Raw genomic sequence first — 26,318 nt, forward strand, 5'->3', positions numbered from 1 at the left:
GAGCCGCCCGTCCTCTGCCACAGCCCGCGGGACTGGTACATCCGCTGCTGGGCTGTGGTTTGGGGAGGGGGAGGCGTGAGCCGTCCCCGGTACGGGGTAGGAGTGAGGCCAGAACTGAGCTCAGAGCTACACCACCAACTCAGACAGCGTCTGCCCTGAGCCTGCTGCTCCAGAAACACATGAGAGCAAGTGTCACTAAAATGGTTTATTATGTAAAGCCATAGGAAATACAGAAAAGGCTGGGGTTTATAGGACACTTCTTTCTAGAGACTGCTCCAAGCTCCTCAGAACAGCAAACACACAAACCCCTCCAAATGAGGGTTCAACAAGGATCTGCATACAGAGTTAATAACACTTCAACATGCATAACATTTGATATTCATGACAAGAGAGTACAAAAGGAAAAAAACAAACCACAAGTAGATGGTTTCAGAAAAGCACATGGCTGGCTAAGCAGGAAAGCAGGATCAGCATAAGTGCCCCAGCAAGAGAGAAGCAAAAGGGATGTAGAGACAAGGCAGTCATGAGCATCCCACTGCAGGGGGGCCTAGGGCCAGCTCAGCCACCAGGCAAAGACTTGTGTGAGTTTGAGATGGCTCAAGATGTCCTATTTTGCAAAGTTAGGGCCAATGCAGCAACATGGGAGATGCAAAGCCCCTCCTCAGAGCAGCCCAGGTGCCACCACCTTTGCCTTGCTTCTCATTTGGGACAGGCTGAGAGATGAGTGTGGCTAGGGAAGCCACCATGCTCTGCCTGCCAGGGCCAAGGGGACACTAAGCCCTGGCAGGAGCAGGCTGTGGATACCCCAAATGTCCCCCTGCCCCCTCAGATGACCCTGTGCTGGAGTCCTGCACTGCCACAGACCCTCCCCTCCAGCTGCAGCCTGCAGGCAATGCTCCTCTCCCAAAACTAAGTGAGAGTCTTCAGTGTTACCTGTGAAGCTGAGGGCTGGGCTCAGTCCCATAGCTCCCCATGAGAGAGATGGAATAAAGCTGTTGGTGCTCTCAGTCTCTGGCACAGCCTTTGCCAGGCTCAGCCAGGCACATCTCAGGGGACCACCAGTGGGCCAGTATCCACCAGCTACAGTTTGGACACCACAGAGGCAGCCATGGGAGATCACAGCTGAGATGGATAGGAACAGGGCAGGGAGGTGGTGGGAACAGAATGCCCTGTACCTGTGATTTGAGCTCCTCATCCACATCTGAACGAGCACCTCCACAGAGATGTGAAGAGCTGAGGGTGTGGCGCTCAAACAGAGAGGTGGCTACAGAAATCCAGAGGTGGATCCCAGATGTCAGGACACATGCTTTTCTCCCAGTCGCACTCCAGCCTGGTGTCCCCCAAACCTCCCAAATGGAGCAGAAAGCCCTTCATGCCTGGGTTACTACAGGCCAGCTGCACATATGGATCAACCGTGCTGCAAAGCCATCTGCTATGCAGGCCAGCATGGCCAAGCTGCATGGACCAGGAGCTGCTGCTTCATATCACAGAGAGCAAGGGAAGCATAGGGGGAAAAGAGAAAAGTCAGCACTCTGCCAGGGAGCAAATACATGCTGCCGGTGTGCAGATCCAGCAGCCCAACATTGAAACTGCTGCTGTCCTTTACTCAGCTGGGGCCCTGGGCTCAGCTTGTGCCTGGTCAGATAGGAAGCAAAAGGAAAGAGTAAATAATGGGGGATCTTGAAGCTCCTTTTTCAACTTTATTTAGCTTTGACTCTGCACAGAGCCATAGCATAGCATACTCTAGCCTTCAGGGCGAGGCACAGGAACCCCCTGAACACACCGTGGTTCAGTGTCAGCCCCCATCTCCTGTGCCTTGTGCCCTGCCCCTGAAATGTTGTCGGGGTATCTGGCACAAAGACGCTGAAGTATAGAGGAAGCCTCTGCCCCACGGTGCCCTCAGAGGCTCATAGGTCACTGCTGCAGTCACGGCACAGGATCTCATCGTTGTCAGGGATGAAGCCTTTCCCGACCAGCGAGGTGTTGCAGCGGGCGCAGTTAAAGCAATTATGGTGCCAGTGACGGTCCTCAAAGGAGACATATTTACCACCACCAAAGCCTACAGGAGGGACAGAGTGCAGTGTTAGAATCCCCAGGGAAACTGGACAATATTCCCGTGCAGACCCAGTCCTGGCCTGTTCATCTCCACATCTGGTCTTCACGCACAGTGGTCACCCAAAAAACCTCAGCATCAAATACATCTGAAGCACAAATCACCACTCTCGGGGAGAAAGAGGACCAGAATTATTTCACACCAGATTTTTCAGGGTTTAGATGTTCAGACTAGAATCATTATTTTCTCCCCAGAGAGGAGCAGGGAGCAAAGATAAACCATCACAGTTAAGTGAGGTGACTGTTGGGAGCTTCTGGCAGCCCCACCTGGAGCAGCTTCTTTCAAGGACAGTACTAATAAAATTTTGGGAAGAACTGTCCTGCCACCAGCCCAGGTCCAGGCTCCTGTAGAGGCTCTGTGGGCAGCTTCCTTCCTCTGCAAGCAACGGTTGGACTTGTGGACTGTGACCCCCTTCTCCCCAGGACTGTGACAAACTGATAAGGACCAGACGGGAAGCAGGGTGCCCAGGAACAGCCCTGTCCTTAGCCAGAGTAATCCCCTGTGAGTCACCAGCTGATTCATAGCTTTGCTGCCTTCACAACAGTAAGAGACAAAATTGCAAAGGGAAAGGTCAAGTGGGGGAGGACAGGAAGGAGGCTAGACCTTCTCAGGGGCTTCTGCAGAAGAGGACCCCCTGCTTCCCCTGTCTTAAGACACGTACAGCAGGTCCAGACTCCCTGCAGCAGCTGCTGCTCCAGCTATGGCTGAAAGTCTCTGGCTTTTCCTGTCTGTGAGCAATCCTTCTGCAGGACACAGCAACCAGTCTCAAACTAGGCAACCCGGAAACAGGACATCCTGCTGTGAGGGGTCAGATCCCATAACCAGGGCTGCCCTGCTCACCTGTGATGGGCTTTGTACAGGCACTGCACTTCTTGGCATAGAGGTTCCCAAAGCACTTGATGCAGTATGGGTTGTCATCCTGGGAGGTGAACTGCTGGCCAGCCAGGGGGGTCTTGCAGCCTGTGCAGACGAAACACTCCTTGTGCCACGGCTCATCCCGGTAAGTTACACCTCCCTTGGTCAGGGTCTGTGGGCAGAGAGTGCAGATGGTGACACAGTGGCATGGGGACACGGGTCACAGCGCTGACCTGCAGCCAGCCCAGTGGGGCCCAGGGCTAGTGGGGCCCAGACCGGAGTGGGGAACATGTCCCTGGATTGGAGAACTTGGGGGCTTTGGGCCATTGGGCCAGACATACCTTTTTGCAACGTGTGCATCGAGGAGCGAACTTGCTCTCATAACAGGGGACACAGTAATAATCCTTCTGGTCTGGGATGAAGGATCGTGACCCAATGGGCTGTTGGCAGCTGCTGCATATGAAGCAATGCTCATGCCAGGTCTGCCCATTGTACTCCAGTTTACGGGACCCTGAAGAGAGAGCCGGTCACAGTGACAGAGGGAGCAGCACATGCACAGGGTACATGGGAGGCTGTGCAGGTCAAACTGTGGTCCTACATACACAGCTCTGGGCCTGCCCTCCCCCAGGACAGCAGGCAGCTGGAGAGGAGAGGCTCCAGGCAAGGGGAAGGCTGTGGGAACATGCCCCAAGCTCCAGAACACATGCTGCAGCAGAGATGCCTGTTGTAACCTACATCTGGAGATGGTGCCAGAATGGCCAAGCAAAGACACTCCCTTGCCTCAAGCCATCTTCAGAGACGCTCACATGCCTTCAGTCATTCCTTCTCTTCTTGTCAGCTCACACCAGAATATGCCCAGGAAAGCCTTTGTTATCTCCTCCCCAGCTCACTTTCTCATTAAAAAGGGGAACAGACAGGGCTTCTCTGGTGGCTGCAACCTGTGATCCTGCTGTCCTGCCAGACAAGCGAAGTGCCTGGTCCACTCTATGCAGTGAGAGTGGGGCAGGAGAGCAGACATTCAGCTCTCCTCCTTGCTGCCCTGGGGTTAGACCCTGCAGCGCTGGCTAACACTGCTCGGATCAGGAACAAACTGTAGGATTCGACTTTGCCCTCTCCTACCTGGCATGACTGTCTTCTCACAGGCAATGCACTTGGAGGAAAACTCGCTGCAGTAGCAGTCATTGCAGAGCAGCTCCTCGCCTTGGCAGGTGAACGGCTCGTCGGCCAGAGAGCGGTCACAGCGGAAGCAGCGGAAGCAGTGCTCGTGGTAATGGCGATCCTCGTAGTACAGCTCCTGGGGAGGACAGCCAGGATGAGGAGAGGACCAAGCACCCAGGGACGTGCCCTGTGCATTGTGGGTCCCCCACTCACTCTGCAGTCATGGCCAATCAGCTCTTTGCATTCATCGCAGGTGTTGGCAAAGTGGGCATCATAGCAGGGGATGCAGTATGGGCCATTGTCCATTTGGATGTACTTGCGCCCATACAAGGACTCCTTGCAGTTGTCACAGTCAAAGCACTCTGTCATGGTGCCAGTCTGAGACCCTCCTTCACCTGCTAAGAGATCAGCAGAGATGCTGGGTCAGTGTCAGCTAACAGTGTCTGAGATGTCCCCACACAGCCCTGACACCTCCAGATGGCAAGGACCATGAATCTCCCACCGAGGCAGCAAACAGCCACTGCCAGCAGAACCCTGGGTAAGCAGCAGCTGAAGTCCTCAGAGTCTGCCTCTTTGCTGGGAAGCAAAGTGTAAATTATGACTAAAAGAAATAAATTTTTTTTCAATAAAAGTTTTGATTTGGCACCACAAATAGGACCATTCAGACACCATGTGGTTGATCCACTGTCACATCAGAGCGCCAGCCACCCTGACGCAGCCCTTCAGAGACCCACACTCAGACACCTGCACGGCAAGATTCCTCCCAATGGCCTGTGAGCTGATGCTCTGCCTGATGGGGCTGTCAGCATTTCAAATTCTGGAGTTTCTCCAGAACTTTAAAGCAGCTGCTCCACAGGGAAGCAGAAATCAGGTACCTCGTGCTGTGCCTAGCTATAGAAGCCACATCGCAGCAAACCATTTTGTATGTGTTGCTCCAACTTACAAACACTCTTCAGGGTGGGTGTTTTACAAGCAATAGAGGTGTTGGGGTTTTGCACACAGATCAGACATCTCTTGTTGCCCCTTGTCCCCCTCTCAGACAAGAGGTTTGTGGAACTATTTTGCTTTATGTGGAGCACTAATTTCAGAATAAGAGTATCTTCCTTCTGTTTGGTTTAACATGGTTATTCCTAAATATGGAGTTTTCCACTTGCAAAATCACACCCTTCTATAATACAGGTTGCTGTCGAGTGTAGACAAGCCCATGGAATTACATCTGAGCAGTCAGCTGCAGAGAGCCACGCAGTGCAGTTTTCTTTGGGAACCTACCCACTTCAGAAAGAGTGACGATGGCTCAATCTGCAGCTCAGCACTCAATGGGGCAGGGAGCTCCCCACCAGCATCCCTGCCTCCCTCCTCCCTAGGTCCCTCTCCTTCACTGGGAGGAAGCCTCCAGCCAGGAGCCCATCCAGACAGCTCTGACCCAGGGCAGCAAGCTCCCCAGGGCTATTCTTGGTCAAGGCACACAGCTCCCAGCTGTTGTCAAGCCTGGTATGTGCGGACAGGACTGCTGGTGAATAAATCTAGTGTTTCCACATGGCTACGTGACTAACAGGAGGGAACAAAGTCCCTTTTCAGACACTGTTGCTGCCCAGCTGCTGCCATGGCCATTGCCTGCTCCTCTGACTGCCTTGAGCCCTTGGGCACACATGGCTGCAGGCACAGTTCCTCAGTGTGCCCTGGCGAGCAGTGCGGGCTTGTGGCCACTGCCGCTCTCAGCCTGCCCAGAGCCCAGCCAGCAGCCCCAGACCCACTGCCCCTGGAACCAGAGGCCCAGGCCCAGCCCCGTTCAGTCTGTCACAGGAGATGGGATGGGCACGTAGGGTGCCAGGGTGGCAGAGGGGAGCTGGATAGGCACCAGGCTGCCAGCTGGACCCATTGACCCAGCCCTTCCTACTGCCTGGGCTGCCCATGGGGTGTTCCTATCCGGGCAGCAGCTCCCACAGGCCCCATGGCTCCTGGCCACTTCTCACCCACCACCTTCTCCCCTGCTGCCTCACTTGCCTTTGCTTCTTGAGGCCACCTGGGACCTTTCTCTCTGACAAAGGATGAAAATCAAATTAATAACTCTGCTCCTACCAGCCCTGTTGAAGGGAACTTTCCAAGGTGTGTCTGTAATAAAGGGCCTCTAATGAGAGCTCCTGCCCTGGGAACTGCAGTTCTGCAGACTGTCCAGTTCCTGCTGGAGCAAGGAGCTGCCATGTTTGCTTGACAGCCTGTGCTTTATCTCTGTGATTCTGCAATACACAGGACATCAGAAAATGTGAGGGAATTAAAAACAACTTGAACAGAGAAGCACCAGGCTTTACTGGTGACACAGACTCAGCCTCCTGAGGCGCAGCTGTGCCAGATCCTGACACTGTCCCTCTGAGAGCCCCTGTCCCCAAACTCAAAACAAGACTCCTGGCAGTGCCAGTCCCCCTCTATGGTAGCTGGTTCTCCCAAGCCCACCAGTTGTAAGCACTTGCCAGCAGTGCCAGTATGTGCTCGTGGTGCCACTTACATGGCAGGTGCATGATATGACTGCAGAAGAGGAAGCAAAAAACATATAAACCCTCTGAAAATTATACACCCAGGAAGACCACTCAGCAACATGCCATGCTTGCCTCCACTTTGAGGAGTTTCTCCCCAGTCTCTGTCTCACATGTGGCATGAGCTGAACTCCTGCTTCCTAGGTTGTGTGTCCAGGTGGGCCAGCAGACACACAGACTGCCAGCAGAGCAGATCCCAAGGGCTGCTCAGGATCAGAATCTGTGCTGTGTTTTCCACAGAAAAAAGAACAGGCCCAGGAAGTTTACTCTGAGTTATTTGTATTAGATAAGCTATCTGCTCTCTTTGTTCGGGTCTCGCACGCAGCACTGGGCAGGGATGTCAATGCCCTGAGCAACACCAAAGCAAACTCTGCATCCTCAGTCCTGAGGACATGGCACTGCTGGAGACCAAGTTCATGGAGAAGAGGAAGGTGGGACAAAAGAAACAGAGTAAAAGAAATAGTACAAAACCCTACAATTCTTACTGTGATTGTAATGAGGAAGCTGGAAATTGTCCCAATTCATGAAGAAAAGAGGTAGAGTTTTAAAATGCATTAAAAAACCCTTTAATTGAGGCTCAAATTGAGGCACAATACAGGCAGCCACTATGCATGTTAATTAGAATGTGCTCATACTTTGCAGTCTGCACCACCCTGCAAACAACCACCGTGTACTAGGCTGATGTAATGCCTTCAAATACTAACCAAGGTGTTGCCCTACAATGATGGGATTCCAGCTGCAAAGAGAGCGTTTGCTTGCCCAATACCAGATGCCTGAGGTCCCTGTGGGACAAGGCCTGCTGAAGTAGGTCCCTCGTATGTGGGGACAGTGGAGCTGGATGTGGGGCATTCTCTCAGATGTCTCACTGGCTGTCTGAGGGCAAAAATAAACAACAGATATATGCCTGCCAGCTGCCTACCCTTTCCCTTTGACAGATATAGTTGTGCTCATGAAGGAAAGGAAGTTCAGTTCCTCTCCTGTGCCCATGAACAAACAGCTTTGGGAATAAGAGCCACTCTCACAAACAACATTTAAAGTGCTCCAGGATGCAAATCTGATCAGTCTGGAACAGAGCTCAGAATAGCTTCACATATGAGAAAGGTCAGGAATTTGTCAAGGACGCACTGCAGGGTCCACTTTCTAATTAGAGAGTAACATGCACCTAACACCACCCCAGTGTCATTGTCCACAGCAATGAAGCAAATGGCTTAGCAACAGCCCCAGGAGATTACTACATTAATTTTAGTGTCCGTAAGCTGGGCACCTATTTTGCAAAGAAGGCAGTACAGACTGTCCAGGGCCAGGCTTCATGCTGCACGCAATCTCTTCAGAGTTTAACAAGACTTTTCAGTCGATCCCTGTGGCAATGAGCTCCTTCAGCAAGGCTCATGTATTTGATGAACCCATAACCTTCTGTAACTTCACACCAGTTTCTTGTTTGTTGTCAGCTCACAACCAGCTGCTCTATGAAGTGGTCCTAGAGTGACCCATAAGGCTGTTCCAAGGGAAACATTTAATCTTTCCAGGACACAGGAGCAGACCTGCCTTTGACTATCTGTCAGGTTCCCCCTCTTCTCACCTTGCCTAGGCTGCCCTGAGCACAGCTCACCCAGGCGCAGTTACCTAAACAGAGGAGAGAGAACAACCTCCCTGGGGCAGGCATGTGTTCCCCATTTAAGGATGAAACTGTCTCAGGACAAGGCCTTGGAAGATGGTCCTCAACACACTCCAACGTCAGAACAGAAGAATGCTTTTTGTTCTCTTTGCTTTCCAGAACCATTATGGGTCCTGGACTCTGTGAAATTGTTTCTGCCTGCTGTTGACCCAATAGGCATGTTGAGCCAATAGGCATGGCTGCCTCTGCAAGAAGTCTCAAAACCCCTAGGCCATGAGCTGTTGTGCCTGCAGACCAGGGAAGGGGCTGCTGTGAAGTATCCTAATGAACTCCAAAACTCTGCTCTGGTTCCAGAACATCAGTAAGTTTGTAGACTTTTTTCCTCTAGTACTAAATTCCTCATTCTTTCTTCTAAGATAAGGAAACATAGACCGAAACTCTTTCTGTGTGAAGGGAAAACCTGCTGTTAATATCAGGCTCTCACAAGGCAGCATCCCCATACAAGGTAACAAGACAAAGCTCTGAGCCAATATTTATGCATACTGGGACTTGTGTCCCTTCTTTACCCTTTACAGAAAAAATATCTTTATAATGAGGCTACAGTTGCAAGAGAATCCAATTTTCCATGCTAGAGTGGAAAACCAAGCAGGTTTGCTCATCAAACTGTGATTTCTTGTGGCTGAGACCCTTCCAGTCTGAGAGAGAGAAAAGCCTGGCCCAAGCTCACACTGCAGGTACCTTCCCCCCAGTGCAAGATTGACCATGCAGGAGCCTGCTGGCAAGCAGTGGCCTGCACCCAGCAAGTCTGCTGCTGAAGCTCATATGGGCTTAGGGCATCAGCTGCAGACATGGCCAGGATGACCATAATAGGAAGGAAGATGCTGGAGCCAAGTTTCAGGGAGCGTGACTGATCACAAGAGCTTCGGTGTGACCAGTGAAGTGGGAATCACCACCCAGGGCAACGGCTGTTCCTACCAACTCTAAAAAGGAGCAAGTGCACAACTACTTTCTGCTCTCCTGCTGCCTCCTCCTCTCAAGCATGTTAGATCATCCCATTTATGACAGGATGTGCTCCCCCTAAGTTATGGTACCAGTGGTACCAAAAACATCGGGGCACACACAATCTTCAGGCTTTCCTCATTTGTGACAGCTCATGGTCACAACGCCAGCTCAGAAGCACCTCAGGCCACTGCAGAGGCTGCACAGCACCATCATGGGATTTAGTACATGATTCCCATCAGCTTCTGGTGTCTCAGCCTCAACAGCCCTGGCAAAAACACGATCAGCCAGTGGGTGCTTGACAAATCACATAATGACAGTCTGCCAGTGTACAATCTACAAATTCCCCTAGTTTTCCTCTTCCAACTAGAAAGTTAAGCAAGGATGAGGAACTTGTTCCTTATGCAGGGCTGAATAAGCCTTTTAGACATACTGAGGAAACTGTACATCAACAGTCATCCTACTGGCAACAAACAGTAATACAAGAACACAAAATAAACACTAGTCATCCACCATATAAAACAAATTACTGTGCAGTGGTCAGCCTCCAGGCCCCAGCCTTCACACCTGGTCTAGGCAGAAGTGAAATGCCTGTTGCCTACAAGTGGTATCATTTATATGTGATCCTTCTCGCCCTATGTCAGTATGAAGTGATGGACAAGAAAAGGTCATGGGAAGGGATGGTAATTGGATAAGGTTTTATCAAGCAAGTAATGAAGAGAGTATACATAAATTTACATGATACTACAGAGGGGTGCATAAGGTGCTTTGTGTCACCTGCCTGTTGCAGCATACTTTCTTGTTCTGTGCACTACAGCCTCGCAGCACCACACAGCGTTGCAATGAAAACCACACACAAGGAGTAGGGCCCTGCAGGAGGTCAGGGTCCTTCAGAAACAGTCCCCAAAGATCAAGTGGGAAAATGCATCCATGCCCCAAACTCAAAAGATCGAATTTGGCTCCACAGAGCCTTGGATGTTCAAGACCTTCCAAAAACAGAAATCCAGAGAGATCTGTATAATGCCCTGGCTGCTACAGAAAGAAAAAGGGAGTTCCAAAGAATAAGTGTGAGGATTATAATCTAGGATTGAAAGTTTAGTTTTGGACTGAATTGATTTATGCCCATATAATCCAGCAAGCTGGCCCATTGCCATATAAAAGCTTAATTACTTATGCAACGGCACAAACCCAGGACCCCAGCAATCATGTTTTCAAAACCTCTTTGCCCCATGACCTAGAGGTTATATCCAGTACAGTAGAATTCAAACATGAAGGCATGACAGGAAATTACCAACTGCACACTAACGCACATTTACCTTCATCTCAGATCCGCTCAGCACACAAGAATCTTACAATTCAAATAAACATCACAGTCTATATGAAGAAAAAAAATAATCTGACTGCTCTAGTTGCTAGTTCTTGGGGTTTGCGCATCTTAGTACAGACATGACTGCAAAGTAATGGAATTCCGCTCTATTTAGCTCAAGTTCTCCTACAGTTCTAGCCCTATGATGTAGCTTTCACTTTTCCTTCCCTTAGAAGCAGCTGTTTTTTAAATTGAGGATGAAGCTATTCATTTTGCTGAGTGGATACATATTTTTTTTTGGCAAACCATGAAAAAATGGTACTTATGATATTATACGTCCATTTTGCACACAAAGGCAAATGAGGGGCTGCTCCAAACCTGCCTCTGAACTGGCTGCAGGGAACAAATGCAGCCACTGCACATTCTGTGCTCAGCTGCAGAAGAGCAAACCTGTGTGATGTGAGACCAATCCCTCACTAACTGCCTTCTCCAGAAAGCCTGGGAGCTCTTTTGCTGAATAATGCTCTGCTCCGCTTCAGGGTTTTTTTAATAAAATAAGCAATTTTGACTTACAGCAGCAGGAAAAGACACATAAACCAGACATGTTTTATTTAATGCATGCTTGTTACTTAAAGGGCAAAGTGATTTTTTTGGTCAGATTTGGGAAAAATATTCCCTTTTTCAATTTTATTCTTTGTCTCCCAAACATGAGCATTTGTAGTTATTCTCTTGCATACGAGCAGATTTACTGACGTAGAAAGGTAACCTGCAGTGCAACCCCAGCAGGTTTGTGCCTGTCAGGGCTCTCTACCTGACTGCAGTGTGGTGAAGAGAAGGCCAGGATGGTGGCACAGGTGACATGGCAGTGACACTCATGTGTCACACAGCTCTTCCCAGCAGCCTCCCTTGCCACCGTCACGACCACCAGCTGTAGGCTTTCCCCTGAGCTGGGTGTTTGCACGGGACACAAGGACAGTCTCCATCTAGACAACTTTTTACAGCTGCTGGTGTCCCTTGCAAGCAAAGGCAACTACAGCTCTGTAGCCCACAGTAAGTGAGCAGCTTCTAAATCTGGGGAAGGACTGAATCCTGGCAAAGACAAATTGTCTCGGGTTACCATCCCGAGAACTGCTTGCCTGTGATCCGAAACAGAACTAAGATAATTTGTTGCCTGGGAGATGCTGTATGTGCCAGCTGCAACCCTCTGAAAAAAAGGTAGCGCTCTGCAAGGACAAGAAAGTCCAGAACAGGGATAGAGAGGGCATCATTGTGAGAGAATGATAGCCCCTTCTTTCAACCACTTCCTTGCCAGCAGGGGTGAAACTAGTTTCCTTCCTCGGCTGAAGATTTCTCTGCTGGGTGATCTGGTCATCAGATGTAATTTACTTTTACTGTACAGAGCTGGTTATCTTCAAATTAGTCTCCTTGTTAAAGCATTTCTCACTGGCATCTTTAAAAATATTCTTAAATACTGCACATTTTAAATAATAGCCATCAGTTGTAATTTCGACATTTTACATAAAATCTCTAAGAAATAACTCCTTGCAAGCACTAAAAAGAAATTTGCAAGATGCAACATGCTTCCCAGTGTCTGCCATGCTTTGCTGCCAGACTTGGCAACGGAGTGCCTGGTGGTACCATGGAAGGGAAGACTGCTGCCACCTCCAAAAGACTAAGTGGAAACAGCTATTTTAAGGGGTATAAATGCTTATGAAACTTATGGATGCCTTTACATCACACCGCCACATGTTGAGCTTGTAGCCTCTGTGCCCCTGCCTGCTGAATGTGTGCTGCTCCCACTCCAGCAGCACTTCAGCCCTGCGGCAGCATGGTGCTGGCTGCACCTGGGGACTCAGAGAGGAAAACAGCTCCTTTGCAGAAAAAAATCCCACATGAACAGGAAATAAATAACAATATTAGAGAGACAGGTCTGTGGCTCATTTACAGTACCTCATTCTCTCACTCAAATCTGAGATTTACAAGGAAACCTACAAGAAACAGATTTGTCAGCAATTAAAAAGGAAGCAAAAGGTCATAATTTTAACTAAGGGAGACTCCTCTCATGATGACTTTCAGGTAAAGAAGAGTTGATATTTCGGCCCCTGGAGCAGCAGATGTGAAGCAATGCCATTCCTTTGCTGCAGGGAAGATGCTCCACACCCATTCACTACAGCAACCTGCTCCCTGACTAGACTGAAAGATCTTCCAAAGCTGTTTGCACACTCAGGCAGCTTGAGGACTGTGGGCTCCACTGCAACAAGACACCAGCAATGCCCCAATAACCCTCCCTCTGCTCTAATGGACCAGAGCAAAAACACTCTGTTCACAGACTGTCCTGAATTGGCAAACCCCTGGAAACAACTCTGTTACCTTGCGCAGCCAAAAGCGACGGACCAGCGTCAAAACCCAGAACCAGCACAGGGAGAGGGTGGTTCTGCCCAGGGCTCTCCCGCCCTGCAGACAGGCAGAGCAGGTGCCACCAGCAAGAGGCTCTCACTAGTAAATCATGACTTTGCCAGCATAACACTCAAGTGCTTGCCCAGAAGCAAAAGCAGTCACATCATAAGCCAAATGGTGACATCAGTACAGGGATTGCATTTCCTACAGGGGTTTAAATGTCATTACTTGTGACTGAAAATTGGACACTTACAATTCAAGTTACTCTAAATTTTCTTAAGACTTCCAATTTTGTGTGGATATATTTCCCTTCAAAATCCTTTCTATTTCTCAATGTCACAACAACAGGAAAAAACAAACCACAAAAACACAACAGGCAAAACTAACAAAGTGAAAAGCTTCTGAATCCCATTACTAGCCTGATTTACCAAGTCAGGTGCTAATGATGTGAGCAGCAGAACTGGTTGATTTCCACTGGAAAGGGTCAGTGTCATTCAAACAGCATGATCAACTTGGGGCCCAATTATTAAAACCTCTCCAGATTGTTCTCTTCCACTGTTACTCAATATTCTGCTTTGTGTTGTCTTCTAAAGTAAAAACTTGAAGCTATCAAGGATCTGAAGGCACTTACTTCATCATTCCTTAGTTGAGTCATTGTTTCAGAGCATGAAGCACGATACAGTCTGTGCATATGATCCAACACCTCCACCAACCTGAAGTGCATTTGTGATTTTCCACGCAGCTCTTCAGGGTCTCCAAAAACAACACAACTAGAACCTCTATACAAGCACAGTGGGCCAGATTTAATCTTCCTAAGAGTTACACATCCTTGCATAGGGTTGAGAACTGCTAGAAATAAAACTTCTCTTGGCCAAGTTACATGCAACACACTGTGTACTTTTTGCTTTTAATGACTCTTCAGTGAGTACCACTACATATTCCAGAACCCTCTGCGTTAAGCATTATAGCAGCTTCCTTGATATACGGTGTTCACAGAGTTAAAGGTAGCCACTGAAATGCCTTAAAATGTAAGCATTGACTTTCCTATTTGAAGATTTCCATGTGCGGAGAAAAGAGGCATATGAGAATAACTAATCCTCATTCAAGGACACAAACTAAAGATTAGTTTCTCTACTTGGAAAGTGCTTTGGCTCCCTGACCCTCTACTGCAAATAACACAGTATATATGATGATCCAGTGCCAGACCATAAATGCAAGAGCACTCAAGTTTCCACAGATCAGACATCCCAAAGGATTGTTGCTTCCTCGATTCCCTAACAGCTGCCACCAGCAAAAGCATTATTTACATTTATAATACCTGCAAGGCAGGGTTAGTTTATCTCTGTTCTGGGATTTGCACCTCAGAAGGTTTTGGCGTAAGGCAGGCCTGGTAGAACTAAAAATGGAACCAAGATCCAAGTCTCTGTCCAGCTTTCTTCTCCTGAGATACAGCACATATCCCTGTCAGCCTGGAAACTGTGACACCCACTAATGCGTGCCATAAACCCACGCACAAATAGATTCCACAAACTGAACTCTGGGAGAAGCAGGGGGAAAGGATGAGAAGGGAGAGAAGGACATGATCTTTAAGGTCCTTTCCTACTCAGACCATGCTATGACAGACACAGGACTGTGCAGATACAAAGTACAGTTAATCCAGACTCTCAATCTTTCAGCCTTGCTGGTCGCTCCTACTATTTGAACTTTGGGCTTTAAAAGTGAGAACGTTAAGCTGGAAGAAGGCCCTGGGGTGGTGCAGCGCCAGGAGCTTCCCACCAATTCAAACTGTGTTAGTTCTTAAGAATAAAAGAAGCCATGTTTTCCCTAAATGTGGGCAGCAGAGTTCCAAAGTGAAGTTGGAAGCCCAGCCAGAGTCAGAAGTTCAGGCTGGGTCGTGGGATCACAAAGCAGTCCTTGCACTGGGGGACAGCTCAGGAGCTACTGGGTTTTGTTGCTATTCTTTCTTCACCATCATCACATCCTAGGCAATATCTCGGAATACTGCCATCAGATGTGGATGCCAGATGGGAATTTTTGTCTTTACAGTTGGACATGATCATCTTCAAGGTCTTTTCCAACCCAAATCGTTCTGTGATTCTGCCTTCAGCCACACTGAAGTTAGAACAATACTATAAAATGTCTGAAAAGTCTATTTATTTTGCTTCATGAGAAGAGCCTTAAAAAACAGACTTTTTTTTCCCCAGGCAGTACTGAGTTAGCAGACACACTGTTCTAGCAGAAATACGGCATCATCTGCAGCCACAGAAAACTGAAGTACAACTGAAATTACCTGAGCTCTGATACTCACACGAGGGAAATCCTTTGGGCTTGGAACAGTCAAAAAATGAAGTTGCTTTCCAGTTGCAGGAGCAACATGCATCCAGAATGGGCAGCATGAAAATCAACTGCTAGTTGTTCTTACAATTTGCATTTTGTACTAAAAAATCTCCCAAAGACCTCAGGAGGCAGAGTGGAGTCTGGAAAGGATTTTTATGGTTACACTGTAAGCCCACAGAAAGCAGGGATCTGGAATGGAAACAGTTCATTACAGCTGAAATACTGATCCCAGGTTCTGCCTGAAACAGCTGAGATTATTTCTCCAGTTAAGCAAATTCCTGTTACTGAAACCCACTCAGATTTTTTAAGAAATTTGGAGAAGATGCTGAGTAGTCAGTATTATTCCCAGATAACAAGATCAGAACCATATTAACTGATGAGATTCTAAGTGAACAAATAAAATTTGGGTAAACAAAAATCTCAAGGCCATATTTACATTCCAGGGTAACAGTTAAATATTTAGTATCTTGCATTTCCAGTATTCTTGATTTTTGTATGCACCAAAATATTTAGTCATGTAAAAACATCTGTAGCAGCTGGAAGACATTAATTTGGCCCACTAAGATTAATTAGTTTAAAAATACATACAGTGTTTGTTTTCTTTCCAAAAAGCTAACCCTGCTGCTTTCAGCGCTATCAGGGTTCTTAGTGAATGATATTCATGCAACATTCTCAGCAAGAGGAATCTGATGCCAGCTTTAAAAGTGCATACAAATATCTGCTCAGTAAAACAAGACTTGTATTTAGGTTAATACTCTTCTGTACTAATTCAAGTCATTATTCACAGTATATGAACACCAGCTTGCAAGCAGTTCAGCTCCTACTTTTATTTTCTCCTATGCTTCCAAATTCCCAGTGCTGAATTCTACTTTTAAAAATTACTGATTAAAAGAAATGTCTCTTCATAACTGGGATTCAGATACCTGTGTTACAGAATTACAAAATGTAAGCCTCCATGCATGCCTGTTCTGTCCATGAAGTTCTGCAGCTTTTTAAAAATCAAGTCAACAAGAGGCACAGCTGAGATTGTAAAATAAAAAGTTGAATCTGGCTTAGTCTCCGTAGGGATCACTTATCTGGCCGAAAGTTGGCAAAGGGACATTTATGGGTGAGGCATTTTTCTTTTGCTGGAATACACTGAGATTTTGGCTAAGTTTCTGCAGAGTATGCAACAGTATCCAGCATTTGCTCAGCTAATGAGTTAAATCATTGCAGCTCTCTGATGACATGAAGATTATGGGTGTAGGAAAAGGGAACGCTCAAGAGGGGAACTTTCAGCAGTCACCACCAAAATGCGGTTAAAAAAGACTCCAGTGACTCCATTCAGCTCCCAAACCTCAGACAGTTTCCATTTTCTCAATAACAAAGCATTTTTGTGGAATGAGGTAACAGCCTCCATCTGCCAGGTCTGACTCTACATTAAGATTTCTCAAGAGCGTGGCTGAGGAGGCTGCAGGAGGCAGCTGTCCCGTATGCTTGGAGACAACAGACAAAGCTGCAAGGGGACAGACATGGAGAGTAGATTTTTTGGGACTGTCACATCAACTCTCCTGGGAGTTTGGATCACAAGTAGCCTCCAGTGAGCTCCAACTGGTGCACAGGTGAAGTGTGCCAATGGCCAAGGAAAGAGAGAGACTTTTCACTACAGATGGACTGGAACAAGCAGGAGGGAGCAGAAGACAAGTGGGTACTCAACAATCCATCACAGATGTGTCAGGAGCAGAGAGCAGTGTGGTTTAGAAGTGAACATATTGCAAGATGCACAGTGCAAACAGGAACATGGACATCCTGCTCCCTGGAGGACAGTGCAGCCATGGGACGACCTGCTCAGGCTGGGACATACCCTTCCACACCTGACACGCCTGAGATACAGCCTCTGTTACAGCCCAGCAACAGAGGTTGGGAAGGATCTGGGGTTTGTTCTTGCCTTGCTTTGTATTTGGCAGCCTGTATCTTGGCATCTCAATTCAGGGGTGCTGTGCACCTCTCCATCCATTTGTTTGATTTCAGGCAAAGTCAGGTCAGTTCCTCTGAAAAGCAGCTATGCATTTAGATTCAGATCAAGATTCTGCCACCTGTCAGGACCTCTACACCTGAATGTCATCCCTACCCCTGTAAGCAGCCAATTGTTAGTCAGCCCCCTCGCAATCCTGAGAATGTCAGCTCTGAGTTCAACACATCTCAACTGCCTGCCCTGCCAAAGGAAAGAGAACAGCACAACCCCAGGCTCACTCATGCAAATAAAGGTAAAAAACTTGGAACAGCACAGAGAGATGATGCCAACTGAAAAGAGCTCGGAGGAAAAGGTGGCTACAGAGCATGTGGTATCAGGAAAGGATCTTCAGAGTGTACACGAGTCTTATGATCTACTTTTTGTCCATGCATATATAAATCTTTAAAAAGCAATGCAGGAAAGTTTCCAGGACACTGAAGCAGCTGGTGCAAATGGACAACCTGTGACTCAGGCAGGTCAGAACATATAGGATCCAAAACTTAGCTACTGCTTTGGTAAACAGTGCAGTCAAGAGCAGTTATTCACACTGTTTGGAGCTCTCATTCTGCCTGTGTGACAGAAGACATTTGAATACACATTTTAAGTCATACTTCAGAGGGATTACAAAACATATCCAGAAAATCCATTCTGATTGCATTATTTTAGACTGATGGACCAGTTTTTGTATTTACAAGGACAACAACAAAGATTCTCAAGCAGAGACTGCCCCAAAGCCATTTTGCACAAATTTAATTGATTTGCAGCCTCCAGATCTATGATACTACTGCAGTACAAAGGAAGAATCAACGAAGATAGAAATATAAGTGTAGATAAACTCATTTAACATTCAGCAGAGCATCAGCTTTACACGTTTGCTATTCTGACACAAAACTCTGTAGCCATAGCCTTAGCAAAAGCAAATGCATTTAATCCTGGTGCTATTTAGTCCCAGGTAGATGCTGAAATCTGTGCACGAATCTGTTAGTTAGGCACTTACAACAAACAAACTCATAAAAACACATGGAGCAACTGAAACTCAACTCACCTGCAACCCAAATTGAGCAATGTGCTAATTAGGAGAGAAATTTCACTTTGAAAGATGCCTGTTCTCTATTAGTCTTAATTTTTGCAGCTCAAACACAGCCCCTTAGATGCGCACTGATGCAAATCAAGGAGGAGCTTTTTAATGTTAGAAGATCTGGGGAATGCTCCCACCACTGCTGCTGGTTTCCTGAATGGCCTTATACAACTTCCCACCTCTACATTTACTTGTCCCACCTAAAGAAAAAGGCAATTTTTCTGTTGATTTTGTGAACGTCTTCACGCTTCTGTAGCACTTTCTCCTGAAGTTTTGAAAATGTTAATATTGATCTCCTCACTCTCTAGTATCATACGACATCCCCAGCTGGATACCTGGAGAACACAGCTGGCAAGCAGCGTAGCTTCTCTCCCAGCCAGGACAAAACATTTCCCAAGCCAGTTTTCTTCCTCTGAAGAACACTGCTGTCAAATCTCAAACCCCCACACTGCTAATACTAGCCTCTGTGCAAGGTCAGCCAAAGAGGACTTCCATCAGCAATAAGCTCTGCTAGAGAAGGCTCCCTGGAGATTACAAGAATAGTACAGTCAAGCCCAGATGGCAACAATGTGCAGAGCAGGCTTCCAGCAAACACAGTGCCTGGGCAGAAGACTATGCAAGCTAAAGTCCACCCTGATTTCTGCCATCTGCTAGCTCAATGCTGAAGTCCAGGCTGAGGCTTTTGGGAAAGGTCAGGAGAGTCTTACACGATTCTCAAGATATTGCTTTTGTTCTCACTATTTGCTTCTCAAATACTTTGTTAAGAGATACTAATCTCTCTCTAAAGCAGTTATTTGGAGCCAAGAGTTTAGATGTTATTGCAAAACATACACTTAGAAGAGACTGGAAATGATGTTGGCAGTGTTACAGAGGGGATCACTGCACAGCTTTGGGTCAAAACAAAAAAAAATAAATCTAAGCTAGTAAGCAATTCCCATGTGATAGTTTAGGAGAGCCAGCAAAAGCTTCTTCTAGAAAGAAAACAATACTGTGAGAACGAAGCTAACAAGAACTGGCTTTTGGAAAAATAAAATGGTCAGTAATAAGCTAGAGTATTGCCAACAGCACATATCCAAGAGAATCTTTCTGGGAAACCGACCCAAGGCATTACGCTGGAAAGCCCTGAGGGACTAGGGACCTTGAGGCTAAAAGTTGCAAAATTGCTTCATCAGTTAAGGTTGGTTCCAATGTTTTCTACTTTGTAAGAATAATTTGTTTTAGCCTACAGGTCTCTACAGAGCAATGGGTAAATTCAGGCTGCTTCCTCTGGGAAGGGTAACAGAGTGCTCGGCAAAGTTCTGCCCAGCAGGAGGTTTTGAGAAGGTTTCCCACTATCACTGAGATCCTTTCAGCCCAACACCCAGCTTTGTTTTACTCCTGTGACCCCTCGTGCTCCTCAGTACACACCAGGCACAGCTGGACGATTACCTGGTGGGATAAGCAGCCCAGCTATTTTGGCCAGCACTCCACCAGCAAGCAGTTGCCACAAAAATGTGATTACTCCACCTTTAGAAAATCATCTTCTAGAGACTCATTCACTCAAAATGGATGCAGTTAGAGCAGTTATTCTGATGTACCTTGTCTTTCAGAGGGATAAGGAGGAGACCTTGCTCTGTCTCTCTGTTTCAGAGAGATTAGTAAATACAGAAGGAAATAGGTAGACTGGATGCAGAGTGACAAGGACAAGGCTTTTTTTTTGCAGTCTTCTCTTTCATTTTAATTCCAGATACCCATAGCTACAGGAGTGTACAGAGAACACAGAAGACAATTAATGTGATCTCTAACTGTGCTTCTGCACTGGCAGAGAAAAATCCTACACTGGCAGGGGATGTCAAGGTGCTGTCTAATGGTTTTCCTCCTCTTTCAACTCCTGATTCATGTTGCCATCTTCCTTGCAATTGACCTAAGCAACATGTTCAGACAGTACTGAAAGTATTTCCTCCTCACACTTCAATAGTAGCAAGATCTCCACATCTGGAAGGTTATTTCTCAGGAAAGTCACACCACAGGTGGCTTAGGAGTGTCTTTCCTGAGAAAGGAAGAGAAGCAGCACCCAGCCTTGTCTCATTTCATCAGTAAGGCTTCCTGGCTGCCAGAGAACAAAGGTTGCCCAGGAGCAGTGCAAACACATGCTCCGTCTGTGCCCAAGCACCAGCTAATCTGAAAAACGTGGGCAGAGTGTTGGGTTACCTCACTTCCAGGTGTGCTGTCAGCATGAGCCATGACTGGCTTGCGATGAAAGGGGAGAAACTGTTCCTAGATCTGGACTTGTCTGCCTCATTTATGGTAATTATTGCCTAGCAGCCTTTAATCCTGTAATCACAGAATTGTCAGAGTTGGAAGGGACCCTTAGAGATCATCCAGTCCAATTTCCCTGCTAAAGCAGGATCCCCTAGAGCACATTATCCAGGACTGCATCCAAGGGAGTTCTGAATACCTTCAGAGAAGGGGACTCCACAGCCTCCCTCAGCAGCCTGTTCCAGTGCTTTGTCACCTTCCAGCTTGTGCCTGTTGCCCCTCGTCCTGTCACTGGGAACTACTGTCAAGTGTCTGGCATTAATAAGGTCTCCTCTCACCCTCCTCTTCTCCAGGCTAAACAATCCCAACTCTCTCAGTCTTTCCCCATAAGGGAGGTGCTCCAGTCCCCCAATCATCTTCGTTGCCCTTGTTGCCTGCTTGCAATGGCATATCATACTCCCAGCCCTCAGTTTCTCTATACCTTTTGATCTCCACTTGCCATTGCACTGCAGAGGAGGCGGGAGGACAGAGTGCAGGACTGCACGATGCGTGCCAAGCCCAGTCCCAGGACAAGGAGGAAAGGCACTGCAAAAGGGCTCTCCAGCTATTCACTTCAGCCTCTTTTGTAATGTAACAGTATCCAACAGCACTGCATCACAGGAGTACAGGAACAGTCCAGTCCCTGTCACTCCACCACAGCTTCACACACAGAAAGGTTTGTGATCCTCTCCCAATCTCATTATTTCCTTTTCTGTAAGTTTAGGCACTCCTGATAGCCATGTTGATATCTGACCTCCTTACAACCCCCTGCAGACCACTGATCTCAATGTTATCTTACAGCAACAGCCTTCAGAGGCTGTTTACTGAGTAAATGAAAAAGTAGAAAGTCAATTGAAAACACATTTCTTGCCAAGAAGGAAATGGACTCTAGGGAAATACAGGAAAGTATTCCAAAGCTGCGTGGCTGCCACAGCACTTCCAGCTCTCAAGCGAGGAAACGCACACCTGGAGTTTGCACACTGGCAGGACCTAGATCCTCAGCAGCCTGACAGATCCCCTTCTTATTCAAAAGATACACATAAATGCAGTTCAAATAATACAACAGAAAGGAAGTTATACTTGATCTGTACCACCTCTTTTTCAGGTAATATAGCTTCAACATTAGAGCAGAAAAGATGCAAGCACAACTCGTACATCTTTGTGCTACAGCATGCCTGTGTAGTCCACAACAGCTAGTCTGTATCTGTTATCTCTAATTTTTTTTATTAGCTCATGTTTACTTTGGCTGCACATCCAAGAGTCATTTAAACAGGGTGAGAGAGGAAAATCTTGGACTCTCAACAATGGCCAAGCAGTTTAATCTGCCACTGGGGACAATGACTTGACTCCTATTGGCATTGAGTACTGACAAGGTCAAGTGTAACGTGCTGAAGGAAGCACTAGGGAAGTAGATCCACGGCTGTTCCAACAACACAGAGAATTTCCTTGAGCTATTCAGAGGTCCCTTTCCCCCTTGTGTGAAGAGAAAACAGCTCCAGCTGTCCAGGCACCTGCACTGGCTTCTCTACTCACTGGATTTATGACATTGGAGGCTGCTAAGAGGTCCAGGATAGATACAGCACATTCCTCCGGCTTCCAGCTCCGACATTCAAAACTAAGTTAGGAAGCAGTGAAGATTATGTTCTTGGCATCAGTCACCAGGTTGGTGCTGGAAGATAATTTGTATTCCCAAACAGAACTGGCACTAGGTAGGTTGGACATAAACAGCAACAAACTTTAAACCAGCAATGACATAAACGAGAAGGGTGTAGGGTTGAGAAATTCAAAATACTTCACATAAAATAATTCTGTGACTTGCAAGTCTAGGACAATCTACTGTAACATATTCAGAGGCAACAATAAAATACAAAAATTTATGAGTTAGTGTCAATGGTCAGATGACCATAAGCCAAATAAAGCCAAAGCAAGACTGCACTAAGAACAAGAACATAAATTTCTGAATTTTTATTCCATTGCTATTTGGATTCTGTTTTAACACATTTCTAAATAACTCTTGAATAACTATTAACTGAGCCCTAATGGAGATGTCTTTCCAGTTTCTCCCAGAGTAATATACTCTCAGTGGGCTCCTGTTGAGTGAGGGCAGAATCATTTGCTAAAACTGTCCTCCATTTAGCAAATATAAACAGACACAAAGTGAGTCACTCAGCAGAGGCAACTCTGCTAGGACGAAATACAGGAAGGTGGAAACCATATGGCATTTTTCAATTTCCCCTTTCCTTTCACAATCAGACCCTTGATATTTTCTTCAACAGGAAAACTGACATTCCCCCTCCCCATAAACTGCTGACAATTGTATTTTACACCTGGCAAAACTAGTGCAAAATGGAAGGAAGAGAAGAAACAAAGACCAAGGACTTTTCTCAGCAACTGTATCTTCACAGAATGGAGTGTTTTTCCTTCCAGCTGTAGCTAAAGACCACTTCTGCACGAAGTCTACAGAAGTACACATCAGCCTTCATGGAACATGCCACCTCCTCTGCTGAACAGAGGTGGTTGCAGCAGCTCCACAGAGAGCAGCCACAGCAGCGAGGCTGGTGGTGGGACCCGGGTCCTCCTGAAACCAACACAGTACAGGCAGTGAACCCCTTTGCCTGCAAACTCTCAGCCCTCATACTCGGGTCTCCGAGCCTTCAGAAGCAATCCCAAACTTTTAGTAGGAGTCTGAAGATTAAATAATACTGGCAAAGCATCTCTGCCTCCCAACAATTGGTCTTTCCCCTTTCTTAGGTGCAGCTGGTGTCTATTGTTATAGCGGTTTGGGTTTTTTTAAAGAGAGTAAAATATTTACATTTGTTTTCATGACATCACCAGGCAAAACACTGTCAAGTTCTCTCTGAATTTTTCCAGCTTGGCCATCAAAAGTGCACCTATTTCAGCAGAAATAGTCCAAATCCTCTAAGGAGTGAGGTGCAGCAGCTTGCACTCTGGAGTTGAATGCTGAGCAGAACTACAAACATCACTCACAACACTTCTTACCAGACCCAGGTGGGTGCTCCGGGGTGGGCATAGGCAATCCAGGCACAGCTGATGTTACCCAGGGATACCAATACTAAACACCAGAGAAGAAATGCCTTCCTTACTTGAACAGTTACAAGAAAATATGAAGCTGTTTATCTAGTTAAGAAGTTTGGCTTTTATTCAGACCAGCCAGCCACACTATGGAAAAATTTCTCACACAAAAGGTGAAGCAGAGGCAAAAAGGTTTACATTAGTGTCTCTCTCCTGAGGCTACTGCTGCAATTAGGGTTCTTCAAGCATGACCTACTGCAAGCTGCAGACAGTGATAATCCCACAGACATGAACAAGGAAGCCAGTGGGACACCATGAAAATCTTGTGTCTCAGTGCTGTGACTACCATAAAAGTCCTTTTCCAGGGAGAGGGGGTGGGAATCACTTGAGCATTAAGATGAATAAATTTATTCCAATTTCCTGCTGGCATTTCAGGAAACAGCAGGCCGTGTAACAGCATCAGCTCAGCTGCAATTAGGAACACAGTAGAAAGCATTTTACCTCATAGAGCAACCAAAACAGCAAGTCCTAGCTATGAAGAGAACCAATTGCTTCCTAAGTTGGAGGACTGGGAGTTTCAGTAACCCGCCCAGAGGGAAGCTTTTCCTGACTCCATCAGTTAAGGGCTCACCTCTGTCTTAAAGCTGCTGGATCCAAAATCCAGAACACCAGAAATGTACTGACCAGTGAACACTGCCTACAGCCACCCAGGGCTGGTAACCTGAAAAACACATATGCAATCAGGGCAACCACGATGACACAGGCCAGAAAAGAGGCTCCCACCTTCCTTACCCATTATGGTCTCAGAGAGCTAAGCCCTCCAGCTTGCTGGCTGTCCTGGGACAGCAGGGCTGTGTCAGAGCCTGCTCAAAACCCAGCTGCAGCATAAACAGGAAGCAGAGCTGACAGCAGATGTGCTGCAGATGGCTGCAAACCCTGCAGAGGACAGCAGTGACCCACCATCCTCCAAAAGACCAAGGAACCAGCCTCATCTTCACCACACTAGTGACTGCTCAGCTCTCCAGATGCTGTTCTGCAGGAAAGGAAGATGTGTAGATTTTCCCCCCCACGAAGCACCTCAAAAACATCCAACATGGACAGACAGTAGTGCTCCAGAGCTGAGACCATGGAACTGTTCACAGGACTTCTTGATAGGGAATTCTGGATGTTTCCAAACACCACCCTTCTGTTGATGTCCCTGCCACTCCCCTGGTACAGGTTTAAGGAGTTCTTATTCCAAAACACTTTTTGCTATAGAGCATCCACTATAATTAGTGCCTACAACTATCACTACAGCCTATATTTTTGTCTCCTATATATGCTATGCCAACTGCCTTGAAAGTATGCAAAATTACAGACCTAGGTGGGTAAGAATTAAACTAATGCTCATGACTCCATGCCTCTAAGGAAGTGACCAGCTACAGAAGGAGACAACCATGCAGCCACCATCCTAGGAAAAGGAAAGAAAATAAAACAAAAATAGGACAAGATAAGTGTCAGACTTCCCCTTTCCTGCTGTGCTGCTGATGGCCTGCCTTTCAGGAGGTTAAACCATATTTTGCCAAAGCAAATTCAGGAAATGAGGCAGCTTCAACACTGTTGTGAACACCCAAAAAATACTGGTCATGCCAAAGGCAGATATTTAAATACAAGAGATGCCTAAGGAAATACCCAAGAAAACACTTCTCAAAAATTAACAGTACAGGAGTATTTGACAATCACACATTCATAGCAGCTAGAAGAGCCACAGATTTCTAACGCTTGGTAGAGGAATCAGAGAAGTAGAAGAAATCTCACCATAATCTTCCCTTACTGTTCATGAGGATACTGTGTTCATCAGACCTTTTGTCTGGTCTAGGGCAGCCTTCCCTGTGTCCCTGTAACAGGTCTTCCACTTTGGGAGGATTTCTTTATGATTTTCAAATTGGGAAACAATGAATGCATTAAATCCAAATTAAGTCTGGAAACCTCAGTATCAAAACCTGCACTGTGAAGACAATAAGCAACCACCATCATACATCACCCAGCACAGCTCTGAGCCAGTGCAGTGTAATTCCTACTAACACGCTTCACTCAAGCTAACTATTGAGTATATCCAATATTTCCATGACTTCTCGTGAAAAGAGTTGAAGTGATTAATGTAACCACAAATACAAAATAGCAACAGAATGGGAAACCTAAAAAGAAAACATTACCTGTAAGAAAACATGTAACACTCTGAAACAAAACTGTGTTCAGTAATAAAACATTTGGAGAAGATGCTTAAGTATTTTTTAATATCAAGATTCAAACTGTGACTTCGGAGTCTTTGTTTAACACTCACACAACACACAAAAAAGCAAGACTTTGAGCAGACATTCCCCACACCTACTCTGGGATTCTCTGGAAACAGCAACCATTGAGGCTGGGGTGAAAATTTCTCTGTATTAGATTTGGGCATTGGGTTAAGTGTACTTCCGAGTTTATTGGGTGGGTAAAGCTGCAGCGCTTTCTTAATAAAACACGGCTTAAGCAAAGCAACTTTACAGGCTGGGAAAGAGACACGACCGAAAGCTTTTTTTTCTTTCTTCTTTTATAAAACTGTGCAGCCTGTGCTGCCGAGGGCAAAGCGGGGCGGAGCTCCCCG

At 46.6% G+C, this 26,318-nt stretch overlaps 2 protein-coding genes across 2 annotated transcripts in view; one reads left to right on the forward strand and one right to left on the reverse strand.

Annotated features, from left to right (window-relative positions):
- Nucleotides 1-1,467: 1,467 nt before the first annotated feature.
- On the reverse strand, nucleotides 1,468-4,520 carry FHL3 (four and a half LIM domains 3). Its single transcript, XM_009996684.1, has 5 exons — nucleotides 4,340-4,520; nucleotides 4,088-4,262; nucleotides 3,310-3,479; nucleotides 2,954-3,140; nucleotides 1,468-2,059 (listed from the first exon to the last, which is right to left on the reverse strand). Exons 1-5 carry the CDS (start codon nucleotides 4,493-4,495, stop codon nucleotides 1,908-1,910), a joined length of 840 nt encoding a protein of 279 aa, XP_009994986.1. The 5' UTR covers nucleotides 4,496-4,520; the 3' UTR covers nucleotides 1,468-1,907.
- Nucleotides 4,521-7,049: 2,529 nt separating this feature from the next.
- UTP11L (UTP11-like, U3 small nucleolar ribonucleoprotein (yeast)) overlaps nucleotides 7,050-26,318 on the forward strand; it is a 24,499-nt gene continuing 5,230 nt past the window's right edge. The window contains exons 1-2 of the mRNA XM_009996693.1: nucleotides 7,050-7,088; nucleotides 8,566-8,633. Of these exons, the coding sequence (XP_009994995.1) occupies nucleotides 7,050-7,088; nucleotides 8,566-8,633 (107 nt within the window). The remainder of the gene's footprint in view (nucleotides 7,089-8,565; nucleotides 8,634-26,318) is intronic.

Source organism: Chaetura pelagica, unplaced genomic scaffold (assembly GCF_000747805.2).
Source record: "Chaetura pelagica isolate M959 unplaced genomic scaffold, ChaPel_1.0 scaffold1064, whole genome shotgun sequence".
Taxonomy (NCBI): domain Eukaryota; kingdom Metazoa; phylum Chordata; class Aves; order Apodiformes; family Apodidae; genus Chaetura; species Chaetura pelagica.

Coding starts and splice junctions, on each gene's coding strand:
- FHL3 (XM_009996684.1), bottom strand. CDS start 4,495: ATGACAGAGTGCTTTGACTGTGACAACTGCAAGGAGTCCTTGTATGGG. Junction 3,141..3,309: donor GATGCACACGTTGCAAAAAG/GTATGTCTGGCC, acceptor CTCTGCCCACAG/ACCCTGACCAAGGGAGGTGT. Junction 2,060..2,953: donor CTGTACAAAGCCCATCACAG/GTGAGCAGGGCA, acceptor TCCCTCCTGTAG/GCTTTGGTGGTGGTAAATAT.